Source organism: Euphorbia lathyris, chromosome 1, assembly GCF_963576675.1.
Source record: "Euphorbia lathyris chromosome 1, ddEupLath1.1, whole genome shotgun sequence".
In the NCBI taxonomy this organism is placed as follows: domain Eukaryota; kingdom Viridiplantae; phylum Streptophyta; class Magnoliopsida; order Malpighiales; family Euphorbiaceae; genus Euphorbia; species Euphorbia lathyris.
In genome coordinates this window covers 135,666,292-135,693,622 of record NC_088910.1, presented here as the reverse complement: position 1 = coordinate 135,693,622, position 27,331 = coordinate 135,666,292, and the positions used below count along the sequence as shown (strand labels likewise).

Here is a 27,331-nt window from a genome sequence, read left to right as displayed (position 1 = left end):
TTACATGTAAACACAAACCGTCTTCTCGGTTATGAATCTTGTCATATATACTTCACATGTGCGCCATTTTATCGGTAACAGATCACAAATATATGTTGGGATATGAAAAAAATAAAAATATACATAAATATTGTCTTTTCTATGAATTGGACAAAAAAAATTAAAAAAATTCGCCGAATTTATCAATATCAATCTTCAATTCTATTATTAAATTATAAAAACATTAAATTTTTTTTAGAACGAATTGATATACAATTTGTGCAGAATAATGAACAAAAATATATGTGTGTTATAATAGCACTAGTTTTTGGCCCGTGCGATGCACGGATTCATCTTAACATATAAATATTAACAAAAATATAATCTAATAATTACAATTAATGATATAAAGGTGCTATATAAATTAAATATTATTATTTTATTTTCACATTTACTTTATATAATCTTTTTATATATAAATATAATAATATAATTAAAATTAATATATTATATATTATATTATATTTTTTATCAGTAAAAAAGAAGGAAGTGACACCTCAGCTCCATCGTTACTGTTTTATACTATTATATATAGATATGCAGAGAATTAAAGAGATTTTAGGGATTAATTTAAATTATGTAGAACTCTTAGATATAGTACAGATAAAATAATATTTTTATAAATAAATATAATAATATAATTAAAATTAATATATTATATTATATTTTTTATCAGTAAAAAAGGAGGAAGTGACACCTCAGCTCCATCGTTACAGTTTTATATTATATATAAATATGAAATTGACCCAAATTATCAACATTACGGGTAAAATTACTCTTGGCTACCAATGTTAGGGGTAAAATTGTACTATTTTAGACATTAGGAGTAAAATTGATCATGACCCAAGACGTTAGGGGTATTTTTACACCTTAACTCTACAATTAATTGTAAAGCCTACTCTATAAATCTAGTTTTGTCCATTAATAATTGAAGGAAAAAAAGATGCAATTCCTAATTTTCAAATATGGATGCATACTTTAATTTTTTTTATTAAACAATGTATATTTTAATAAACTACTATTTCTTGACTTTTATCTAATTTATAGATAAATAATAATATGTGCCTTCTATGCTTACTTTGTTTTTGACAAAGTAAACTTTACTTTGTTTTTTCTACCATTGGATGAGCTTACTTTGTCAAAGTTCATCACCATCCAATGGTGAAAAACTTTGACAAAGTAAACTTTACTTTGTTTTTTCTACCATTGGATGAGCTTACTTTATTATTATTATTTATCTATCATTATTATTATTATTATTGGGTTAGACTATGCTTACTTTGTTTTTGATAAAGTAAGCTTTACTTTGTCAAAGTTCATCACCATCCAATGGTAAAAAAACAAAGTAAGGCTTACTTTATCAAAAACAAAATAAGCATAGTCTAACCCAATAATAATAATAATAATGATAAATGATAGGTACATAATAATAATAAATTATATATAAATAATTATTATAATTATATTATAATAAATAATGATAAATTACTGAACGCTCAAACTGAATGCTGAAACTGAATGTTGAACTGAACTGAACTGAATTGAACTGAACTGAACTGGATTGATTGCTACTAAACTGAATTGAACTGATTGCTACTAAACTGAATTAAACTGAACTGATTGTTATTGAAATTAAATAATAAAGAACAGAGCCTTACTGGTTACCTTCTCATTTCAATAAAATTATTTGCACAAATTATGTTTATTTTTTCATTAGAAAAGGTTCAAAGGGTAAATTATATCCATGACCACTGAACTTTACTCATTTTAATATTATTTTTACTGAACTTCCATTCGCAATCTTATATCTATTGAATTTTATACTTTTTAATATTGGTAGTCACTCAACGCCTCAAAACGAACATTGACGGTCTCAAAATAAAAAATTCGAAGAGTTAATGATATTTAAGTAATTTTAATTCTTGAATTTTTTTTTTTTTTTTTTGTAGTTTGGTTAAGAGGGTGAGTGAATTTTTAGAGAGAGAAAGTTCCAACAAATGTGATTTTGATAAATAAAAAAATGTGGTTTCATGGTAAATATCGTTCTGAACAACTTTAATTTTTGAATATTTTCCTTTTAAGGAGTTAGTTAAAGTTGAGTGACCACCGATATTAAAAAGTATAAAGTTCAATGATCATACCGTTAAAATTTAAATTTCAATGGCCATAGGTGTAATTTACCATACGTTCAAATTTAGCTAGCTAAAGGTGAAGGGGAGAGTAGTCTTTCCGAATAGTCTTTCGGCATTTAACTTATTTTTTTTTACAACCGAATGATAAATTGATTACATTTTATGCAACTTCAGACGATTAATCGAGTATTTTATATTAATTAAGGAGGCAATTAGAGACTTTCAAAATTTAGAAGGTGAATTAAGTTTTTGGACAATATTTTTTTTTTTTTTTTTTGAAAAGGTTTTTGGACAAGCTGAGATGCCAAATGATTTATTAAGCTGCACTGTGAATAAAACAATTATTTTTCTCTGAAAGAATAATTAAAAATATACAATAATTTCAGATATGGCTATAGGAAGACTTTCCCTGTCTTATTCGCCGCCAAACATCGAACTTTAAATTCTCAGTCGCATCTCCATCCTCGTCGGAGCGGATTCAAGACACAAACGGAAAATTCCTTCCCCTTTCCCGTTGCATATACTATGCTCTGCAAGAATTCATAATCCCGCTTCCATTTGAGCCAATACATTCAAAGTCAAAACTGACGTTGACCTTTTTTATTTCTTTCCATCAACATTGAAGATCACCATCATCAACAAGTACCAGTTAGTTTTCTTATTTGATACCTTCAATTCAACCAGAAAATGAAACTATTCTGTTTTCTTTCCATCATCTTCTTACTGAGTACTTCCTCCATTGTCCACTCAGATCTAGCACCAGATACAACTTCCCTTTTAGCTCTACGCGCAGCAATCGGCGGTCGATTCCTCCTCCTATGGAACATTTCCGACGAAACCCCCTGCAATTGGACCGGTGTTACTTGTCAAGCAAACAGAGTCGTCGAGTTACGCCTCCCTGGTATGTCTCTCTCTGGGAAGCTTCCTGTAGTTATTGGAAATCTGACAGAGCTGCGAACTTTGTCTCTCCAGTTCAACGACTTCTCTGGTCCAATCCCTGCTGAAATTGGTAATCTAGCTTCTTTACGCAATTTATACTTGCAGGGGAACTTATTTGCTGGGGAAATTCCTGAATTTTTGTTCAATTTGCAGAATCTGGTTAGGCTTAATCTGGGTTTTAATAACTTCAGTGGTGTCATTTCACCCAATTTTAACAAATTGAGGAGGTTAGCAACTCTATGTTTAGATCGGAACCAGCTCAATGGTTCAATTCCTGATCTGAATTTGGGATCTCTTAATAAATTCAATGTTTCATTTAACAAGTTAAGTGGTTCTATTCCTGAAAGGCTATCTAGTAACCCTGTGAATTCGTTTGAAGGCAATTCTCTTTGTGGGAAACCCTTGTTACTCTGCAATGGTAGTTCGATTGGGGATAATGAGAAATTGTCTGGTGGAGCTATTGTTGGGATTGTGATTAGCTGTTTTATTGGATGTTTGTGTCAAAAAAAGAGGATTAAACAAGGAGGGGTTAAAGATGCTAGTGAGGATCTATACCAAAGTGAGATTTCCATGGAAGAGGGAGTGGCTGATGTTGATATTGAAGAAGCAACCACTGGTTCTGGTGAACCACGAATTTTGAGGGCTGCTAAACATGAAGGTAAGAGTGGTGTTTTGGAGTTCAATTTGGAGGATTTGTTGAGAGCTTCTGCAGAGGTGCTTGGGAAAGGGACTGTTGGGACAACTTACAAGGCTTCTTTAGAGATGGGAATTACAATGGTTGTGAAAAGAGTCAAGAATTTTGATTTTACAGAGAATAGATTTTTAGAGATGGTTGAGGGAATTGAGAAGATAAATCATGAGAATTTGTTCCCCTTAAGAGCTTATTACTATAGCAAGGATGAAAGACTTCTCGTTTATGATTACATGCCAATGGAAAGCTTATATGGTGTTTTACATGGTAAGCATTTCCTGTCTCTATGTTGTCAACTTTCCATAATTGTTGTTCTTTCATTTAAGTGGTTCGTGTGTTCGTAATATGTCGGCTATGAATTAGTGTTCAATGAGTAGAATTCTAATCCAGCCCAAACATTTTCATGTCATAATGGAGTCAATCGTGTCGTGTTTTCTTGTTGTGTTCGGTGTTAGCGGGTCACACGTTGTTGTTGTCGTGTGACTGAGAGGTCACCGGTTCGAGTCGTAGGAACGGCCTCTTGCCAAAAAAAAATTTGGCAGGGGAAAGGTTGCCCCTTATACATCCTTGTGGTCGGACCCCTCCCCGGACCCTCGCTTAGCGGCTATGAAGCACGGACTCTTCCCCGGGGTCGCCGTGGCCGAGTCGGACTCGCCGGACTCGGGGACACGGGGGACACGGATGGGGACACTGCTGGGGTAAAAAAAAGTTAAAAATTAGGGTTTTTTTAAATTTTTTTATAAAATTTAAGGATCAATTATGCAATTTGTCAAAAATCCTAAATTATAATCTCTATCGCACGAATTAGAATTAGGTCTTCTCTCCTTCCTGCGCAAATCACGATTTCAACCCCTGTGCTGCGTACATCGCAGTTCTCCTAACATCACGATTTTGTTTTTGTTTGGGAATAATCAGAAACAATTTCTTCTCTCCTGGGTTCTTCCTTCTCATGCGCTGCGATTCTTCTCGTGGGTTCTTCTCCTAACATCACGATTCCGATTTGTGATTTAGCATGTTTTTTATATATTTTTATATCTAATATATATATAATTAATTATATAAAAATTGCCGTGTCCGCACCCGCGTCCGCACCCGTGTCCGGGGACCTATAATGCACCGGGCCGCCCTTTGAGAGCTTATTATGATAGCAAGGATGAAAGACTTCTTGTTCATGATTACATGCCTATAGGACGCTTATTTGCTTTTTTTTACATGGTAAGCATCTCCTGTCTTCTTCTGTTGTCAATTTGCCATACTTGATGTTCTTTCTTTAAATTAAGGGTAGCAATTCCTGTAAGTTGGTCGTGTTTGTGTTGTGTTGGTTATGAGTTAGCGTTCAAGGAGTAAAACCCTAACGCAATCTAAAAGAATTCATGTCATAATCGAGTCCCAATCGGGTTCATGTCATTTTCTTAACGTGAACACATGTATATCTATATTAAGATTAAGAACGATGGGTAAGTTACACCATGGCCTCTCAACTTTGACCTTACTTTCTTATTTCTTACGGCTCTTGAAAGAATGATTGGGGCCTAAACTATATGCAACTCCATACTTGTCAATTTTGGTCATTTTGCCCCCTGAACTCATAGAACGACTTATTTGCCCCTTCAACTATTTAAAAGTAGTATTAGTAACCCCCTATTTTCATTATAACGGAAACAAGATGAAGTTCCAACATTAGTACACGTGTTCATGGAAGTATTGGAACCAACCTGCTTGCAGCTTGTTTTAGTAGTGCACAATCCTATATGCAATTTTTACAAGAGAACTTGTGTACTGTGTATACTAATCTCATTTGCAGCTTGTTTTAGTAGTGCACAACCCTTTTTATTATGGTCTTGGTGCTTACAAGAACATGTTATGATTGTTCCGTTATAATGAAAATAAGGGATTGCTAATACCACTTTTAAATAGTTGAAGGGGAAATAGATCGTCCCGTAAGTTCAGGGGACAAAATGACCAAAAGTGACAAGTTTAGGGGGTTGCGTATGGTTTTGGTCAATGATTGGTAAGTTACACCATGGCTTCTCAACTTTACCCTTACTTTCTTATTGCTCTTGAACTTCTGAAAGCTTCTGAAATTTGCCTTTTATTAACATAAAATCTTCTTTTACTGTTGACCAAAGTGATCATTCCAATATTGGGTAATTCTCCATTATAAAGCGGATGAAAATGAATTTTATGTAATTTGAAATTTTGAACTTTTTTACTTTGAGGTCATTTAGGCATTTAGGTATTATTTGGTTAAGAGAGAAAAAATGGTTATTTAGAGAAAGAAAACTTAAAAAATAGTAATTTGGAAAATAAAAAACAACGATCCCATAAGAAATGTGATTCTAAACAACTTGAATTCTTGGGATTTTTCATTTTGACTTTTTAAATGATAAAATAGTTTTTTATAGACTTAATACTTTCCTAGCCTCGTTAAGTTGTCCCAATAATGCAACTGACCCCCCGAACTTAGACTTCTGACAACTAACCTCTCAACTTGCTTATTTGGAACAAATAACCCCTCGAATTGCTCAATTGGAACAAATAACTCCTTAAGTTGCTTATTTAGAACAAATAACCCCTAACCCAACATAATATTACATCAGAAATAAAAAATTTCAAATTATCAGTTTCTACATCTAACTAATCTAGTGATATATTAAGTAAAGTACAAAAAAACTCCCGAAATAACCTATTTGAGGGGTTATTTGTTCGAAATAAGCAAGTTGAGGAGGTTAGTTGTCACAAGTCTAAGTTCGAGGGTCAATTGCAGTATTGGGACAACTTGGGGGCCGGAAAGGTATTAAGCCTTTTTTATATTAATAAAGAGCAAATTCCAGACTTGTTTTGAAATTCAAAGGTCATAGAAAATGTAACAGAAAGAAAATGAGATAGAATCACTTTGTTTAGTTCATCATAGCTAAAACAGCTTACTTTGATTGGTATTTAGAGGCTACAAGTGATGGGCTGTAATGAGATAGAACAATAAACTATTAAAGCTGTATTAACTAACTAATTAAGCTAACAATAGTGTTCACATTGGATCCCAAGTCACCGTCTAATAAGTCTAGACTAACGGTGACTAACCAAATTCATTTGGTCAGTCAGGATCTATATAAACACTATTGATTAAGCTAACATGAACTTTATGGATGAACTAAAATTATTTATACAATTTAAAAATATGAGAGAATAAAATAGTAATTTTAGATATTCATATTATTTTCATTTAGTAAATTAATGCTGACCGATTCAATATTTTAACCCAAAACTTATTTAACGAATTCCTAAAGTATATTTATTTAGGATTATATATAAAAATATGGAAGATTCATGTTCCGTTCAGGGTTGGATGTATTTTTCATGTTGTGTTTATAGGTTACATGTGCCTTTACTACTTCTGTTCATTGTAATATTTAAAATTTTAAGATATAATAAATAGTTTTATATATCCGTATCATTTTGAGGTTAACAGATCAATCTTAATCCGAAAAAAAAAACAATTCTTACCAATTTTAGGTCAACTAAAAAATGATCTATTTCTCATGGCATTTTGCATCAACTGCAGAAAACAGAGGTGCTAGTAGAACTTCATTGAATTGGGATATCAGGACTGACATTGCCCTTGGAGCTGCTAGAGCAATTGCACACCTTCACTCTCAGGTAAAACCGTAAATTTCTGACATAAAAATACGATTTACAGACCATTCAATTGAGATGATTATTATTTTTAGGCTTAATACATCATTTGCCCCCCGAACTTGTCCAAAAAACTTGATTGGTCCCCTGAACTTTCAAAGTGTCCCAATAGCCCCCTCAACTTGCATAAAATGTTCGGTCAGTTCTCTGAACTTGCGTAAAATGTAATCATTTGATCACTTGATTGCAAAAAAGTAATGCGAAAGATGTATTCCACGCATCTTAGAATGTTATTACATAATTCAAAAATACATGTTATTACTTGCTCATTTATAAAACTTGCCTTCTCTAATATTAGGACCGAATACCGATCTTGGTCGTTTTACTTTTTTTTAAGATGCATGCAATACATCTTCCGCATTTAACTTACTTTTTTACAATCAAGTGATCAAATGATTACATTTTACGCAAGTTCAGAGGACTGACTGAACATTTTATGCAAGTTGAGAGGACTATTGGGACACTTTGAAAGTTCAGGGGTCAATCAAGCTTTTTGGACAAATTCAAGGGGCAAATGATGGATTAAGCCTTATTTTTATATCATTTATATTTTATAGAGATTATGTCCAAATTTACCTTCATCTTCTAACATACGAAATGGTAAAATTTTATGCCTAACATTTCCAAGCAAGACCAATTTTATTCCAATCTAACTGAAAATTTAAACGAACTGGTTTGACTATTATTGTTTCTAACTCTATTACTAACATAGTAAATATTTTAGACCATTTTTCTTTTCAAGTCTGATGTGACAATTAGAGGATTAAACCCCTATTTGGCCCCTCTGATATCCAAAATCTCGTCATTTCCTCTCCGTGGTAACATTTCGTCCCTGAGGTATTTGCATAAATGACATTTAACCCATTTCGCCCCTGAGGTATTCACATGGCATGATTTATTACATGTGGATAGCAATTGTTTTTTTTTTTCTCCATGTATACTTAATTTATCCGCATATTAAGTCTGTACGGGAAAAAAAATCAAAAACAATTTTCAGATATACATACCACATGTCCAAAATTGTGTCATATGGTAAGAATTAACAAATCAATTAAATTTTCATTCAAAATGGGTAAAATGTCATCTATAGAAATATAGATCAGGAGGCAAATGTTACGAAATGATACCACATGGTAAATGACACGATTTTGGATACCACAGGGGCAGATATATCTTTATTCCGATAGTTAAATAACGGCCAAGCTAGCCGGTTTACATTTTATGTTAGCTCGGAGTAAAGTTTATCTTCTTTGAAAACGTTAGTGCATAGTTATTAAAGGCGCACTAAGGCGCAAGGGGGTCCTGGAGCCTTGGCGCAGGCGCAACTCGAGCCTTAGCTGAGGCGCGCCTTTAATAACTATGCGTTAGTGATAAAATTTTAGTAAATCTGCACTTTTCCAAAAACTGGACTTTATTCTTAACATATGACACGATTATGATACGATGATTCATTTTGAAATCCTACTCGCAGGACCCTTCGACATCTCATGGAAATATCAAGTCATCAAATGTACTCCTTACTTCAACCTTTGAAGCTCGTGTCTCTGATTATGGAGTTGTCCGATTCACTGACCCTGTCACTCCTAAACGCTTTGATGGCTATCGTGCACCAGAGGTGACTTTTACTAATGAAATATCACAGAAAGCCGATGTATACAGCTATGGTGTACTGTTCTTTGAATTGCTTACAGGTACGGGTGATAAAATTACATAGGGGCCCGGTAATTATCTTGTTTGAGTCTAGCTTAGTAGGTAATAGGTCGTTGTGGGATGGACACATAAATTTTTGAGTTGGATTACTATTGACATGCTAACTAAAAAATGACACGAATAATTAAAATATTTAACATATTCTCTCATTTTTGTACATGACAACTTAATTAATAAAAGTAATAATTACGAGATAAGGTACAAATTTAGTCTTATAGTTATTAAGGTAGAGAGATTTAGCCTCCACATAAAAAAAACGCAATCTTAATTACGGTACGATTTCTAGCCTTATTAATCATAGTTGTTAATGGAGCCACGATGCATGTGCATTTGAATCTTATTGGGTGAGTAGAATGGCTGGAGGTTGGAGGTTGGCCAGTACATAAAATTGCATTTGAAAAAAGCTCATCTTTTGTTAATAAGGCTTGAAATTGCACTGTTTGGTAAATGTTAATCTTAAAGATTGCATTGTTTTGTGCCGGGAGGTTAAATTTCTCTCCTCTAATAATCATTGAGCTAAATTTGTATTACAATTATTTTCTGCAAACATGACTCGAACCTCCCATGTTTTTACATGTCATTCTTAATCGATATAGTAAAATTATATGTGACTTGTAAACACATTACATGAATATTATTAGACTTCTAGATGATCGTGGTTAACTTATTAATCCAAAAATGACATAAAATATTTAGAAGTATTACTATATCCTGCTGTATTTTAATATGTGACCATTAACATAGATACATAGTAAAATTACGTATGATCCAAAAATATAATATAAGATCTGACACTAACCCGATTAAGTTAATACAATTATGACACCATTTCTTTTGAGTTGGGCTAAAATTGACTCATTTGATACTAACTCGATAATTTTCATCCTTATTTACAGGAAAGGATCCCAACGGATCCCACTTGAAAGATGAAAGATTAGACCTTCCAAGATGGATGTTATCTGCAGTGAACGATGAATGGACTTCAGAAGTATTTGATGTTGAGCTCCTTCAATATGGGAACTTAGAGGAACTTATGCTTCAGCTTTTGGAGTTAGCATTCAATTGTACTGCTCAGAATCCTGATAACCGCCCTTCAATGTCCGAGGTAATATCCCGAATTGAAATGCTCTGCTGTTCTAGCTCACAAATAGATGAAACTGATGTTAATGTGAAAAAAGAAGAGTCGTCCTAACAGGAAACTCCAACAGTGAATCTTGAATCCCTTAGTGTTAGTGAGGTAGATGAAAGCAATGTTAATGTGAAAAAAGAAGAGTCATCCTAACAGGAAACTCCAACAGTGAATCTTGAATCCGTTACTGTTAGTAAGGTCATGTTAGCATGGATATGGCATTGCTAATCATTTTTGAGGATACATGAAAAGGAGGAAATCATCCATAGAACCGGCTACAATTCATGCCATTCTACGATTGGAGATGGGTAAAAGTAGTGCGGTTTTAGGGAGGATCAAATTCTTCCAAGACTTCTTTGAGATTGCATCATGTGACGCAAAATCTCATGTAACACCACATGACGCAATCTAGAAGGGTTTTAGGGAATGATCGGGTTCTCCCGAAAGTTTTTCAAAAGTGTGGGTTGCAACTGGTGTTGGGGAACAGTCTCAAAAGTGAATTGGGCATATTTGCTTCGTTGTAATAGGCTTTTGTGAGGTTGTAAAGTAGATGTAGGGCTTGTAATCCCTTAATTTATAGGGTTTAGTGTTGTTAATGGAACGCGGTGGAGACCACGATGAGAAATGGTTCTACCATTTCTAAACTTGGATTTCCGTGTGGTGTTCACCTCGTCAGTGACCGATACTGACTAACTAAATAAATTTGAACAGTTACTGTTAATAAGCATAAATTTAATGGTTATAATATAAATTAGCTAATATAAGATATTTGTACATGACATTAGTTACTATAACCAATTTTCTATTAGTCATTTTTATGTATTAGTTTGTATATAGAATTCTTTTTTTTTTGTTGGGAAAAAGTTTAAGAAACAATGTTATTTATGGACCTTTTAGAATTCAAAATTTACAATTTTTTTAATTTAATTATTTATTATATTTTGAAAATATTAAGATGATTAATTAAATAAATGTCAAAACGTATAATTAATCTTTGAATTTTTTTAGTTTTAAGAATGAAATTTCTAATTTTTAATTTTTAAACATTGATTTCTTATTAATGTGGTCAAATCTTGTAAATCCACTGGTAAACCTGTAGTATTTGGGCACAAATAAGGTCAAGGGAGGTTGTTAAATGAATAAATTAGTGTATATTGAAATGTGCTTACTGTATTTATACTGTGATCAAGCTGTAGAAGACGATTATGAGTTTAGAAGTGGAATGTGCAACCTGTCACCTGTTGGTAGGTGAACGTGCATTCGGATATCGGGGTCATCCTTTAAGTTCACTAAGGTTGTGATTCACGGGGAACAAGTCAAAAGACTTTTCGAGCCAAGGCTTTCGATACGGATTCATATTGATCAGTTTTACTATGGTGACGTCACATGTTCTCTTTTTTTAAATGGTGGTTCAGGTTTCGTAAATGCCACGTGATGAGTTTATATTCGCCTTATATCACTTACTAATGATTTTTTTAGCTAACAAAACCATTAGTGAGAGATTTAATGTGTTAAAATTAAAATTCAGAGACTTAATTTAAAAAAATAAATGATCAATGACTCAATTCTTTAAAACTCTACAAAGTTTAGCCTTAATTATATATTCACTTTTATTTCCTCTTATTTCTTTTAAAGTTGTGATAATGTTTGATCATAACATTTTAGGGAAAGTGCAAATTTACGTATAATGTATGAAATGATACAAATTTAACCTTAGAGTTTTAAAGTAAGATAAATTTTAGCTCTAACGCAGATTTATCCATAATATACAAAATTGTTATTTAATTATTAGATCGTACCGTCCAAGAATCAATTATGTATAAGATATTTAGTGTGCTATTGACACAATTATAAAAAAACTCTGTTAAAATGCTAACAACTACATCTGTCGCATATAAGTTAATAACAAATCTTTTTGTCAAAGTGTTGAAAATGTTTAAGTGTTACTAATATATAGCTACAAATAATTAATAAAAAATATTCAAACTGCTTTAGTTTATCGATAAAATTATTTAGAATGTCTTATGTGACATTTAAATAACAGTCAAATAAAACTTTTTAAATTTTCGGTAACGTATAACTAAAATTATATGTGCTTAGAAATATTAGGGTATGTTTAAAACATTTTATACGTTAAGGCTAATGACCTATTTGTTCAGCTACTAACTGATAGTTGTCGTAATTAGTTGTTTGTTGTTACTGTTAGCTGTTTATTATTAGTTAATTAATTATTAGTATTTGGTAAACTTGTTATGAGCTGTTAGTATGTAAAATATTTAACATGACATATTTTAGTTCTTGCAATTTTCTAATTTGAAGTTATCAATAGTCTAATTTGACAGCGTTTAACCTAAAAGTTCTTAAATTTGCCAAAATGGGCACCCTAGTCCTCTTTTAGTAGAAAAAAAAAACTCGTAAACACTCACTTGTAAATTGATAAAACTACATAATCATATTTGGAATTTGCTAATAAAAAAATATAATCCAAATTAATAAAGTCATATTTGAAATTTGCCAATAAAAAATATAATCCAAATTAATAAAAATAGTTTAAATACTAAATTAATAAAAATAGTTTAAATAACTAAAGGTAGTGAAATATACTTGAAATATTCTTGACTGCACTATCAGTCCGGCCAGGGAATAGCCGAGCAATCATAGCCCGTTAACAAATACTTGAAATATACCTAAAGGTAGTGAAAGCGGATGAAACTCTATGATTTTAGAAAGAAATTAACAAATAGGAGAGAGAAAGAAGAAAAAAAAAATTAAAAAGAGATGGAAAAATGGTATAATTGATTTTTATTTTTTATTTTGGGGTTTTTTGTGATAATTAAATAATAAGAGGGTTAATTTATAAAATAAATCAATATAAGGACCAAATTAACTCGTTTTCCTTTATACACCGTTAGTCAATTTGGTATGTGTTTGCTAACGGAATAAACCTCAAGGTACTATTTTGCAAACTTTTAAACTACATGAGCGTTGTTCGAAAACAGGTGTAACTACAAGGTTTATTCTTGTACGTTTTCCTAATTTTAATTCTTAGTTTTTTTTTTTTTTGAAATCAACATTATAAGGGATCATTATATTAGTATAGTTTAAAGTCCATGAATCATAATATTCAGTTTTGAAGTCTAGACATATAATAAAAGTAAGTGTAAAATTTAGGAGTTATGGGTGTAATTTACACTTTAATATGAATATAGCTTGCTATTTATTAGTTTTTGAACTTCTTAAAATGTACTGATAACTTGCTGGATCCGCTTTGATATCCTTTGCCGGAGTTACCTGCAAAACAAAACCGGAGACAGGATCTCCGGGAAACTTCTCCGACGATCAGGTCAGTTTTTGTAAGAATGAGTCTATAATTTAGCAATAGCTTTGTGGGAAAAAATGTGAACGTACCTCCTCCCTTATTCTTAGGGCCTTTTATAGATGTTTTTTGGGTAACCGCCGAGGGCGGTTACTCCTTAGTGGGCCACGTTCTGAGGGCGGTTACCCCTTTTTAGGCCATGTCCCTTTCGTGGTTTTCATGGCAACGAACGTGGTTCTGAGTGGGAGTCTTGGCGCTCCGTTTAGGAATTCGGGGCGGTTTACTCGCTGCGCCCGCTTCCTTCATTCGGGTCCCGTCCAATCTTAGCTCATGGGGCTTTAATATGGGCTGGGCTTGCGAAATGAATATAACCCGTTTTGGACTTCGCGGGTTATCACATGCCTCCCCCTTGGTCTAGTAAGAGCCCTTTTAGGGTCTTTTTATAGGGGACGCTTCGTCTTTGTCCGATTATTTCAAAGTTTTGAACTTGTGCATTTCCCCTCTTTCGTTTTCTCCGACGTCGACCTTTTAATTCCGTTACTTCTTTTCCGGCGTTGACCTCTTAATCCCGTCACTTCACTGTGTTGTCTTTTTCATGTAAGTTTTTCTTTTCACATTTGCTCCTTGTTCGGCTTTTTGCTTCTGTTTTCCTTTTATCGATCATGTCAGACCTCGACTTCGCGCCGTTTGACGACGATTATGTCCGCGAGGTCTCTAACGAGGTCGAAAAGATGGTTGAGGAAGCTTCGACCAGCTCTCCTGGGTGTAATTCTCATCCCGCCGACTTCCTTCATCTGGCGAATACAACCGACGACGGTTTAGGTTTTGACCCCAAAAAGTTGATTCCGCCACCTGTCCCAACCCCTCGTTTGTTACCAAAGAAGGACAGGTCGGAAAGTCTGGTTTGTCAAGAGACAATCGATGATTTGCGGGAGCATTATCCCTGGCTCCGAGGTCTCGAGATTATCATTCCTGGGGAGGATAGGGGACCGGGCGATTACCCAAAGGGGTACTTCACTATTTTCGTGGCCCAGATTATCTGCGGCTTCACTTATCCGCTGGCGGATGAGATTGCTTCCGTCCTAGGCGGTTACGGAATCGCGCCCGGGCAATTGCATCCTAACGGCTGGGCCGATTTGACTCTGGACAAATTCTTGGCGGATTGTTTGGAGGTTCCCTTTTCGCCCAAAATCTTCTCCAAGCTCCACCATTTCAAAAGCTCGGCGGGGTATTTCACTTTCATCCGCCAGAGCGGATACTATGGTTTTGACGAGAAGCTGAACAAGATCCGCGAGTGGGATCGATCTTACTTTTTCATCAAGTTTAATGAGGAGAACCTGAACTTCCTTCGTTGTTGGAGCCGACCCAACGTAAAGAGTTTGAACTTCGGGTATCCCAGCCAGGAAGAATCCGCCGTTATCAAGTTCCTGAAGAGCACTCCACCTTTTGTATGGACATACGATCAGGCCTTCCATATGCTAAGGAGCCGAGTAGCGATTGCATACCGCGAGGGGGATCGTGTTGTCTATATTCCTTATCGCGTTTTTGTGCAAGGTACTTTTTATTTCCAAGTTGATGGTTTCCTTTAACCCTTTGCAGGGGTGATCCTTTATCTCAAATCGCTGCAGATCGGGAGGCCAAAGCCCTGGCGAGAAGAAAGAAGCGGATGACGGAAACCGCTTCCGTTGTAGGGGCGGATCCTTCTGGAGGGACGATTCCTTCTATTGGGGCGGCTTCCCCGGTTAGGGCTTCCGCTTCACAAGGTCCCGCTTCTGCCTCCGAGGATCTTCCTTTAACCAGGAAGCGGAAGATAAGTGCGGATACAGAGTCTTCTCGTTCTAAAAAGAAGAACACTTATGTGTCCCTTACTGTTGGCGGCGCACCTGTATCCGCCTCATCTAAAGGAAAGAGCAGTACCCCCATTCACGAGGTATCTTGATCTACTCCCTCTCGTATTGCTACTTTTTCCTCATGAGCTATCTGCCATTCTCTTGATATTTTTCTTTATGCTTTTTCAGCCAATCCCCGATATTAGCGGATGGTGGACTAGGACTTTCGGCCTGGCTGTGAACTTCTCTTGCAAGGATATTGTATCTTCCATATGCAATGTCCTCGGGCGACTTCCCTCTGCCTCCCGTGTGCGCGAGCAAGTATCGCTCCCTACTGCTGTGGAGGGGATCGAGAAGCGTTCTGTAGAGGTATATTATTGCTTTGTCCTTTCGCTTTCAAATATCTTGTGTTCATTGTAACCGCATATTTTTATTCGCCCATTTTTATTTGTGAGACGTGTTATATGCAGATTATCAATTTCGCTGAGGGCATTCTCTGAAGGGATGCAGAGCGAGCCAAGGAGTTGGAAAGTCTTGGTACGGAATTGGCGACTCAGAAGTCGCTTTATGATGATGTCCAAGGGAAGGTGAAGGTCCTAGAGGGCACCTGTCAGAAGGCCGTGGGCGAGAAGGAGGAGGCCCTTAAATCCCTTCAGGCCAAGTCCGATGAACTGCAAAAAGCCCTCGACGACCTAGCTGCTTTCAATGAGGCCCAAAAGAAGAGGGTTGAGGAGATTTTGGCTGAAGATGGCGCCCGCATCTACTGGTATGGGGAGCGGATTCATGCGGCTTATGAGCACGGGCATCAGGGTCTAGTACTTAACCGCCCCAAAGTTCCCATCCCTGAAAAGGATTTAACTGGGGAGTGGGATAAACTGGAAGCCGAGGATGCTGATATGGATGAGGTACTCTTCTTAGATTGGAAGAGTCTTCAGGATCCTCCGATTGGCTGCGAGATCCCTATTCAGCCCGCGGAAGGAGAGGCACCCCAAGCCGTTTCTCAGCCTGTGCAAGAGGTACCTCTCGCCGAAGAGGTTACTGAAGCGGTTACCGATTCAAGGGTTGAGGATTCGCTTGAAGTAGATCCTCCTATCGGAGGAGATGAGGGAGTCGCCACAGTCCAGGAGGGCATTAGGGGCGAAGGAGAGGAAGCTGTAGCATAGCTTAACTTATATTTGGACTTTTGTATGTAAAAACCATGTAACAAACCGTTCTGATATATATATTTTCTTTCGGTTGTTGCTTTTCATATGTGTGTGATTGTCAATTTTTTGCCCTTTATATGTGCCCTTTGTCTTTTTGCCGACTCCATATTTGTGTTTCTTCATAACTAGGGTGGCCAGACCCTTTTTGCAATTTTGAGTACTCGTTTATTCGCTTAATTTTATGCCTTAACTTATAATTCTTCTTTCGAAAATAATCATAAGTTTTGATCATAAGGTTTTGCGAGTGATGCGTAATCATGCATCCGCCTTTCTTTAACAGGCAACACATTTATGTGTTTTTTATTTTAACCCTAAGGTTTTTTGCGAGTGATGCGTAATCATGCATCCGCCTTTCTTTAAGAGGCAACACATTTATGTGTTATTGATTTTAACCCTAAGGTTTTTTGCGAGTGATGCGTAATCATGCATCCGCCTTTCTTTAAGAGGCAACACATTTATGTGTTTTTGTAAGGAATCCGCATTTTGTTGTAACATACTGAGTGAATGTAATAACTTTTATTGATGACGAGATAAAGTTTATTACATATGTACACCAATTGTGCGGGATCGAAGCCTCATTAAAACCTTTTATCAGAAAACCCAGTGGGAAAAACTCATAAAAGGAAAAAGAGTACTCGTCATTTCCTCGAACTACTCGGCCTTTCTATATAGGCGTAGATTCTCTAGATTCCAGGTGCGCGGGAGCTTCTTTCCGCTCATTTCTTCTATTTCAAAAGTGGCTGGTCCCAGATTCTTGGATACTTTGTATGGTCCGATCCAGTTGACGCCCAGCTTGCCTTTGCCATCTCTGGATTCTATTTTATCCGCTTTTTTCAAGACCAAGTCGTTTTCGTTGATTATTACTTTTCGCATTCTTCTGTCATGGTATTTCTTGATTCTATTGCGGTACATTGCCATTCGCATGTAAGCTTTCTCTCTTCGTTCCTCCACAGAATCCAAAGCATCTCTGATGTTGATAGGATTTTGTGTGTCGCAATAATAAATTGTCCGATCTGTGGGCGACTTGATTTCAACAGGTAGGACTGCTTCGGCTCCATAAACTAGCGAGAAAGGTGTTTCGCCTGTTGCTACCTTTACAGAGGTTCTGTATGCCCACAACATATGGGGTATCTCATTCGCTCAGGTGTTTGTGCGGTTACTGCCTCCGCTTCTACCCATTTGCTGAAGTGGTCCACTGCGACTATCAAATACTTCCTTTTCTTTGTTGTTTCTGGGAATGGACCCACTATATCAATTCCCCATGTTGCGAATGGCCACGCCGTCATTATAGTGATTTGTTCAGCTCCGGGAACATGCTTTTCATTCGCATGGATTTGACAGTTGTGACATTCCGCAACCATCTTCTGGGAATCCTCCACCACCTTGGGCCAGTAGTATCCCAGCAGTTTGACCTTTCTTGCCAATGCCGCCGAAGCTTCATGCGCGCCACAAATTCCTTCGTGTAGTTCTCGCAGCACATAGTCTCCTTCATTGCGACTAACGCATTTCAACCATGGACATGTGTACGATTTCCGATACAAAGTTCCATCCCGCATTGAGTATCGTGCCGACTGTCCAATTATTTTTCTGGCCAAGCTCTTATCAACCGGCAAATCTCCCTGCTCCAGATATTGACGGATTGGCATCCGCCAATCTTCATCGTCTTCCAGTTCCTCGATGATCATAATCTGATCAACCTCGAATGCTGGTGCCGATTTTATTTCCAAGCTGCATGCTTTTTGACTCCATGGTTCTCTACTTGCCGCTGCCTTTGCCAATTCGTCAGCTTTTGCATTTTGGCCTCACGGAACATGCACCATCTCCCAAACGACTCCCTTGTGCGTTAACTCTTGTGTCAATCGGCCGACTACCTGATGGTATTTTACGAGCTCCTTCTGTTTCACCAGATAATTTTTTGTGATCTGGTTTATCATGAGTTTGGAATCGTTGTAGATTACCACTCTTTCTGGGGTGAGTTCATTGAGCAACTTCAATCCGCATATCATTGCTTCATACTCTGCGGCATTATTGGTAGTTTTGAAAGTTAATTTTGCTGCATAGCACAGGCGAATAACCTCCGGGCCCTTGATGACGACTCCTAGCCCAGCTCCGTCTGCAGATAAGGCCCCATCTATGTACATGCTCCACTCTTCTTTTTGTGCCTTTGGACATTCATCATCATCCCAGGTGAATTCGTTCACGGAGTCGGCGAGCACTTGGCTCTTTAGCGCTGGTCTTCCTTCATAGCGGATATCGAATTCGCCCAGGCGAATTGACCATTCCATCAACCGGCCGGATGCGTCAGGTTTCTGCAGTACCTTTCGCATTGGGATGCCAGTTCTCACAATGATAGTATGCGCTTGAAAGTATGGTTTCAATCTAGCCGCCGTGGTTATCACTGCGAGGGCCATTTTGTCCAACTTCGAATACCGGAGTTCTGCATCCTTCAGGACTTTGCTCACGTAGTACACTGGATATTGTTGCCCTTCTTCTTCTCGCACCATCACAGTGCATATCGCCATGCTGGTGACGGATACATAAAGAAACAAATCTTCTCCGTCTTCCGGCCTGCTCATTAAGGGCGGATAACATAGTAATCGCTTTATCCCCTCAAATGCTTCTTGACAATCCGGCGTCCATTCAAAGGACTTGGATTTTTGATGGCATTATAGAAAGGTAGACATCGCCTAGCTGAGCATGATATGAATCGCCCTAATGCCACCAACCGCCCGTTCAGTCTCTGTACTTCCCTTATGTTCCTTGGCGTCTTCATCTCCATTACTGCTTTAACCTTCTCAGGATTCGCCTCAACCCCTTTGCCGCTAACAATGAAACCCAGGAACTTTCCCGCTCTTGCTCCGAATGTGCATTTCTCTGGGTTCAATTTGAGGCCATATTTGATCAACACTTCTAGGATTTCTTTGATATCCCGCGGGTGGTCTTGCATTTTCTTGCTTTTGATGATCATGTCATCAACATAGATCGAGAAGTTCTCGCCGGATTTGTCTGAAAATATCTTGTTCATCATCCTCTGGTATGTTGCTCCCGCGTTTTTCAATCCAAAGGGCATCACCTTGAAGCAATAAGTCGCCTGGTGAGTTATGAACGATGTTTTGATTTCATCCGCCTTCTCCATGGGTATCTGATGGTAACTGGATTTCACGTCGGTGAATGATAAGGCTTCATATCCTGCAGTTCCATCTACCAATATATCAATGTTAGGAAGCGGATACATATCCTTCGGACATGCCTTGTTCAGATCTTTGAAGTCGACGCACATTCTGTACGTTCCATTTGGCTTTTTGACTAGCACCACATTGGCTAGCCATTCCGGATAGGTGACTTCTCGAATCGCATCCGACCTTAGCAAGTCCGCCACTGCTTTTTCAATGGCCTTTTGCCGCTCAGGAGCATGTCCCCTCTTCTTTTGCCGCACTGGGGTTGCCCCTTTGTCTACATTCAACCGATGGGTTGCTACGTCTGGGCTTATTCCTTTTAGCACTTCATTTGGGGCGGCAAATGCCGACTCACATTGGATCAATACCTCGGTAATGGCTTTCTTTGTTTCTTCTGAGAGTCCAGCCGCTATTCGCACGTTCTTGTCATTCGAGATGGCGAATAGTTCCGTTTCTCCCAATGCTTCCGCCGGCAGCTTCTCTTCGACTTTATCCTCCTCTTCCGGTTTTGGTTCAAGTGATAATGTATAGGCCTGTTGAGATACAAGTTGATCACCTTCAACTATGACTCGCCCTTGGTGTGTTGACAAATGTAACGTCAAATGCTTCATTGAGATGAGCGACTCCGTCTCCGACAGGAATGGCCGTCCCAGAATTATGTTGTAGGCCAGTGGGAGATCAACAATTGCGAATTCTAAATCACCTCGCCATTTTAGATTCTTATCGCCCATTTCTGCCTCCAACACCACCTGCCCACTTGTTTGGGAGGATTGACCCCCAAAACCAGTTACATCCATGAAGGTGTGTTCCACCCGCTCGTCGTTGATTCCCAACTTGTTGAATGCTTTCCGGGTAATGACGTTGCAAGAACTGCCTGTGTCGATAAGGACCCGCTTGACGTCCCATCCTTCAACGGCCATCGTGATCACCAGGGAATCCGCATGTGGCTCTGTGATTCTCGCAAATGAGTAATTGAGGGCATCCCCCATATGTGTGTTGCTCTTTCGCCGTTCACGGCGAGTTCTTTTTGTTGGAGGCTCGTAGATTCCGCCTGCTATCACGTTTATCACCCTTTTCTTCTGCTTCTTTTCTGGCTGTGTTTCTCCCTCATGCGGGAGCGTTGTTTTCTCATCAGCTGTTTCTTTTCTTACAAATTGACTCAACTTGCCTCTCTCGATCAGTTTTTCTATTTCCTTCTTTAGTTCGTAGCAATCATCTGTGTCATGGCCATTCAACCTGTGGAACCTGCAATACTTACTGGGATAGCGCCCCAAACTGGTTCGGCCTTTCACCTCGGGGAACCGCACATCCTTCTTCAAGGGGCTCTTTTCGATCCAAAGTAACACCTCTTGGCGAGTCGTGTTTAGTGGTGTGTGATGTCCTCCACCTTGAAAGGGACGATCACCTCTTCGAACAAAATTACTTTTGGACTGGGTCTGACGCCGACTGTCCGAAGTGGTTCTAGCGGCATCTCTTTCTCGTCGAGTTTGGGCCCTATGTTCCCTGTTGACATCATCCACTTCCATGAATTCCTTTGCTATCTTCATGAGCTCGGCTACAGTGTGTGGTTTGTTACGGATGATTTCTTCCCGCATGCTCCAATCTGTGGTTCCATCCGCCATGATGTTGCGAATACTCACGATATCCGGGTTCTGCAATCGCACCAGGATATCGTTAAAGGCGACAACAAATTCCCTTAGGGAATTATAGTTTCTCTGTTTGATCTCCTTCAGCCGCCTATCTGTCACATCTGCCGCTTTACAGCCCACGAACTTCGCACAGAAATCCCGACTATATTGTTGCCAATTGTGAATAGATTCTGCCGGTAAAGATCGAAACCAATCAGATGCCGCACCGCCCAAAGTTGTCGAGAATAACCTGCAAATTATGCTTTCGCTTGCCCCTGCAACATCCATTAACTCTCTGTAGTTCCTGACATGAGCCTCAGGGTCAGAATTTGGATCCCCATAGTATTTTGGTATGGCAGGTGCTTTGATTCTATGATCTGGAATGAATTCCCGCAACGAAGGGGCAAAAGGTGAATCGCTCTGGACCTCTGCTCTCGGCCTAGGCGAGTACCCCATTCGCTCCATCATGCTTCGTAATTGATCTTCTAAGTCAATATCGGGTATTCGCCGGACTTCTTCCATCCGCTGCTGGTGAATTCTGGGTGGCATCCACCCGCCCATCGGTGTTGAGACGTGTGCCTGTTGGGGGACTAACCGCTGTCCCGTTATAGGATCAAAGTTCCATGTGTGCTCCCGCCCAGGAGTCATCAACTCTGAATGTCTGTGAGGAAAAGGTTCCACTTGCTGTTGCGGAAGAGTGCCTTGTACTCCTGGCAACGGTTGGGATGGCTGCCAGGTCGGATGTATCGTCGTAATGAGATATGGGTGCGAGTAGTTGCTCGGGTGACTGTGTGGGTTTGTGCGACTACTCTGGCCCACTTGATTTGGCACCTGAGATGGCTGCGGAAGGACAGGTATGACAGGAATAGTCGGTGATTGTGTTGAGATAACCACAGGTTCTTGAAGAGCAGCCGCCACGATGGTATTGTGTTCGGCGAGGGCCGTTAGTAAATTAATCATTCGATCTCCAGCTGCCTGGCTCATGTTCGAAGCCAAGACTTGTCCTGCCATCTGCACAAAATCACTATTGGACATTTCCATCTCAGCTTGCACTTGGACTTCCAATAAGGGACTCAATTTTCCCGAAGGACCCGATGAGCTAGGCACCACAGGCTGTGCACTTGCAGATTGCGAATTCGCAATCCGTGGTCCCCTGGAGTTCATACTGGTTGATCTAGTGGTAACGCCGGTCGTTCGTGATGGTTCTGACATGTTCTTCGTGTACCTTTAACTAAATGTTGGTAAAAAAGGTCCACCTTCACCGCACCAATGATAACTTGCTGGATCCGCTTTGATATCCTTTGTCGGAGTTACCTGCAAAACAAAACCGGAGACAGGATCTCCGGGAAAACTCTCCGACGATCAGGTCAGTTTTTGTAAGAATGAGTCTATAATTTAGCAATAGCTTTGTGGGAAAAAATGTGAACGTACCTCCTCCCTTATTCTTAGGGCCTTTTATAGGTGTTTTTTGGGTAACCGCCGAGGGCGGTTACTCCTTAGTGGGCCACGTTTTGAGGGCGGTTACCTCTTTTTAGGCCATGTCCCTTTCGTGGTTTTCATGGCAACGAACGTGGTTCTGAGTGGGAGTCTTGGCGCTCCGTTTAGGAATTCGGGGCGGTTTACTCGCTGCGCCCGCTTCCTTCATTCGGGTCCCGTCCAATCTTAGCCCATGGGGCTTTAATATGGGCTGGGCTTGCGAAATGAATATAACCCGTTTTGGGCTTCGCGGGTTATCATGTACATATTTCAATTTTTCTAAAATCACTTAGGACTCGTTTGTTTTGGTTGTTCCTGTTTGCTATTTGTTATTGTTGTTAGTTGTTTGTTGTTTAATGTTGCTGATATGCAGTAGATATTAGTTATTTTTTCATTGCAAAAAGAAAATAGTTGTTTCAGAATTTTACTAAGGGTCTGTTTGGTTCAGCTGTTAACTAATAGCTATTGCGGTTGCTGTTAGCTGTTTGCAATTACAGTAAACTGTTAGCTATTTGTTATTAGCTGTTTGTGTTTGGTAAAATTATATTGAACTGTTGCTGTTCGGATTTAAAATGTCTAAAATGGACATGTTTTAAATTAATCAACGATGAAATTATAACAGGGAAAATGTGAAAAAATGCTCATAACGTTTACAACTAGGAATAATTTTACTCTTAGTGTCTAAAATAGTGCAATTGTTAACGGTAAAATTGTTTTTGGCTGCCAACATTAGGAATATAATTGCACAATTTTAGACGTTAAAGGTAAAATTTCTCTTGACTATAAATATTAGAGGTATTTTTGCACCTTGTCCTATTATAAAATAATATGTTACACAAATTGATAAAAATAATCTATATAAAAAAATAAAAAAAAATTACTGAACGCAATAAAACTTTGTTCTTCCGGTAATTATGTTGTAGAAATATAAATAATGTTAAAGAATAAACATATCTTGTGGAAATAAAAAGGATAATTTTGTCAATAACAAAGAACTACAAACAACTGTTTATGAAAAGCTCCAAATATGAGTTTTTCGTAAAACGCTCCAGTTTCTAGAGAAAATGCTAAACGCTGCAGTTATATAAACCTACCAAACGCTATATTTCATGCGGTTTGGCATGAAATGCTAAACGCTCCTGCGAAAAACCGAAACAAACACCCTCTAAATATTTTCTATCTCCTATTTAATATTGAAAGGTAAAAAATAGTTTCGAAAAATATAAATAAACGAGCACTTACTCTGTCGCATGGATTTTAAAAGTCAATAGGCTACTTTAAGTTCAAGAGGAAAATTGAATTTGTTTAAAGTTTAAAAAGATAATTGATTTCTTTGGACAAATAGATAAGCTAAAGATGTATTAAGTTAATAATAATAATAATAGCGGTTAATTACAAGTAGATGTCATGTGATTATACGAATTTACAAATGGGTATCTATATGGTATTTTTTTTTTTTTTTACAAATGCGATTATGTAGTTGTAAAATTTTGCATTTTTTTTCACTTTATCTAATGAATATTTTCAAGAATTAAAGTTGTTTAGTATCATATTTACTATGACCATATTTTTAATTTTTCAAAATCATTATCGTTTGAGTTTTCTCTCTCTAAACATTAACTTTCTCTCTCATAAAAAAAAACACCTAAATGACCTCAAACCTAAAAATTTGAAGAATTAAAGTTGCTTAAAATATCATTTAACGTTTGAAAATTTTCATTTCGATGTCGTTATCGGTCAAATTGTGACAAAGTGAACTCAAATGCAAAATTTTGCAAACCACAGGGTTGTGTTTGAAAACAAAATATCACATGTATCTATCTGCAAATCGGCGAAACTACATGACATCTATATGCAATTAACCCTAATAATAATAGAATATTTCAAATTGAGATGTGTTACGGATCAAATCATATTAAAAATGTAACGGTGTTTTTATGTTTATTTTGTTTTTGATAAAATAAACCTTACTTTTATTTATTTTCATTGTTAGATGATGGAATATAAAAGTAATCCAATGATATTTTGTGTAATAAGTTAGAAATATTAATTTATTGTAAAATTATCTTATAAACTTTTATAAGAAAAAAAAGTGTTAAAATCCTTAAAAAAAAAGTGTTAAAATTGTGTCATAAAAAAAGGCATTTCCACTTTTGTTGATTGATCATCTTTTAATTTACCACACTAAATTATTTTATCTATTATAATCGTACACTTACTGTCTAGATTTAACGGTGAATGACAAAAGTAAACGCTACTACTTAAACCAATAATTATATATATATATATATATAATTAGAGTTGGTATATCTTTGAAATTAGATATGGGACATTACATGTTCCAGCTCATCCTACCGAAAAAAGGCTTAATACATTATTTGCTTTTTGAACTTGTCTAAAAAGTTTGATTGGTCCTCTGAACTTTTAAAGTGTCCCAATAGTCCCATCAACTTACATAAAATGTTCAGTTAGGCCCTGTTCTTTATCACTTAATTTCAGTAACAATCAGTTCAGTTCAGTTCAATTCAATTCAGTTCAGTTCAGTTCAGTTCAGCATTCAGTTTCAGCATCCAGTTTCAGCATTCAGTTTCAGTATTCAGTAATTTATCATTATTTATTATATTATAATTATTTATATATAATTTATTATTATTATTATTATTTATCTATAATTTATTATTATTATTATTTATAGTTTATCAATCTATAAATTAGATAAAAGTCAAGAAATGATAGTTTATTAAAGTATATATGGTTTAATAAAAAAAAAACTAAAGTATGCATCCATATTTAAAAATTAGGAATTGCATCCATATTATGAATTATTTCTCAAATTTATCCAATTTATCAATATTAGGGATAAAATTCCACCATTTTAGACGTTAGAGGTAAAATTACTTCTGACCCAAAACGTTATTTTTACACTTTAACCCTTAATTAAAATAAGAAGTTAAGAGTTTGTATTCATATGAAGATTTGTATTTAATTTCATAGGCTTTAAATTATATATAAATTTGTGTTTGTATGTAATTTATATTTTTAATTTAAATTAGACTTATTTTTATTTAATTTCATAGGCGTTTATCGAGTCAAGATTTTATCATCCCGGACTTTTATTTGATATTCAATTTAGTTTTATCTTTAATAATATATTTATTTATTATTGATATTATTAAATTTATTAGAACCATTATTATTATTATAAGTTCATTAACGTCCAATATTATCATGAAAATTATTTTAAAGTCTAATATCATCATTATTGTTAAGTTCGGTAGCATTCAGTTAAGTTCAGCAGCATTCAGTTAAGTTCAGTATTCAGTAGTATTCAGTTAAATTCAGTTCAGTATTCAGCAGTATTCAGTTCAGTTCAGTTCAGTTCAATTCAATTCAGTTCAGTTAAGTTCAGTTCAGTTCAGTTCAGTTCAGTTTTTTTCAGCGATAAAGAACAGAGCCTTAGTCCCCTGAACTTGTGCAAAATGTAATCAATTGACCAGTCGGTTGTAAAAAAGTAAGTTAAATGCGGAAGATGTATTGCACGAGTCTTAAAAAAAGTAAAACGACCAAAATAGGAGTATACAGTTCTAATATTAGAGATGACAAGTTGTATAGTTGAACAAGCAATAACTTCATTTTTAATCTATTTTTTATTATGTAATAACATTCTAAGATGCGTGGAATACATCTTCCGCATTTAACTTACTTTTTTGCGACCGAGTGATTAATTGATTACATTTTACGCAAGTTCAGGGGGCTAACTGAACATTTTATGCAAGTTGAGGGGGCTATCGGGACACCTTGAAAGTTCAGGGGGCCAATCAATCTTTTTGGACAAGTTCAGGGGGCAAATAATGTATTAAACCTAAAAAAACTACAAATAACAATTAAGATTGATTTGAGTGGTTAAGCGTTTCAAATCGTTTAAACTATGAGTGTTTGTTTCAGTTTTTCAAATGAGTGTTTAGCGTTTCACTTCACACCACATGAAATATAACGTTTGATTAAGTTTATATAATAGCATCGTTAACATTTTCTCTAGAAACTGCAGCATTTTGAAGCTTTTCATGCACAATGGTTTGTAGTTATTTTTTATTGACAAAATTATCTTTCTTATTTCCACAAAATATGTTTGTTCTTTAACATGATTTATATTTCTATACTATAATTACTGAAAGAATAAATACTAACAACAATAGTCCAATATAATTTACCAAACACTAATAATTAAACAGTTAATAAAAAAACAACTTACTGCAACTGCAAACAGCTAATATCTGAACCAAATGGGTTCTAGATCTAGAGTTTGAATCCTAGCATAGACATAAAGTTTAATTGGGAGAGGATCCGATTAGATAAAAATTATACTTT

The 27,331-nt window shown here is 36.6% G+C and overlaps 1 protein-coding gene and 1 long non-coding RNA gene across 2 annotated transcripts; both read left to right on the top strand.

Annotated features, from left to right (window-relative positions):
* Nucleotides 1-2,547: 2,547 nt before the first annotated feature.
* On the top strand, nt 2,548-11,112 carry LOC136211071 (probable inactive receptor kinase At1g48480). Its single transcript, XM_066002593.1, has 4 exons — nt 2,548-4,068; nt 7,364-7,458; nt 8,966-9,185; nt 10,101-11,112. The coding sequence occupies exons 1-4, from the start codon at nt 2,859-2,861 to the stop codon at nt 10,394-10,396; spliced, it is 1,821 nt and encodes a 606-aa protein (XP_065858665.1). The 5' UTR covers nt 2,548-2,858; the 3' UTR covers nt 10,397-11,112.
* Nucleotides 11,113-15,680: 4,568 nt separating this feature from the next.
* Nucleotides 15,681-16,725, top strand: LOC136215829 (uncharacterized). Its single transcript, XR_010682838.1, has 2 exons — nt 15,681-15,847; nt 15,949-16,725. It is a non-coding gene; the product is annotated as an uncharacterized lncRNA (long non-coding RNA).
* The last annotated feature ends 10,606 nt before the right edge of the window (nt 16,726-27,331 follow it).

Coding starts and splice junctions, on each gene's coding strand:
- LOC136211071 (XM_066002593.1), top strand. CDS start 2,859: ATGAAACTATTCTGTTTTCTTTCCATCATCTTCTTACTGAGTACTTCC. Junction 4,069..7,363: donor CTTATATGGTGTTTTACATG/GTAAGCATTTCC, acceptor CATCAACTGCAG/AAAACAGAGGTGCTAGTAGA. Junction 9,186..10,100: donor GTTCTTTGAATTGCTTACAG/GTACGGGTGATA, acceptor CCTTATTTACAG/GAAAGGATCCCAACGGATCC.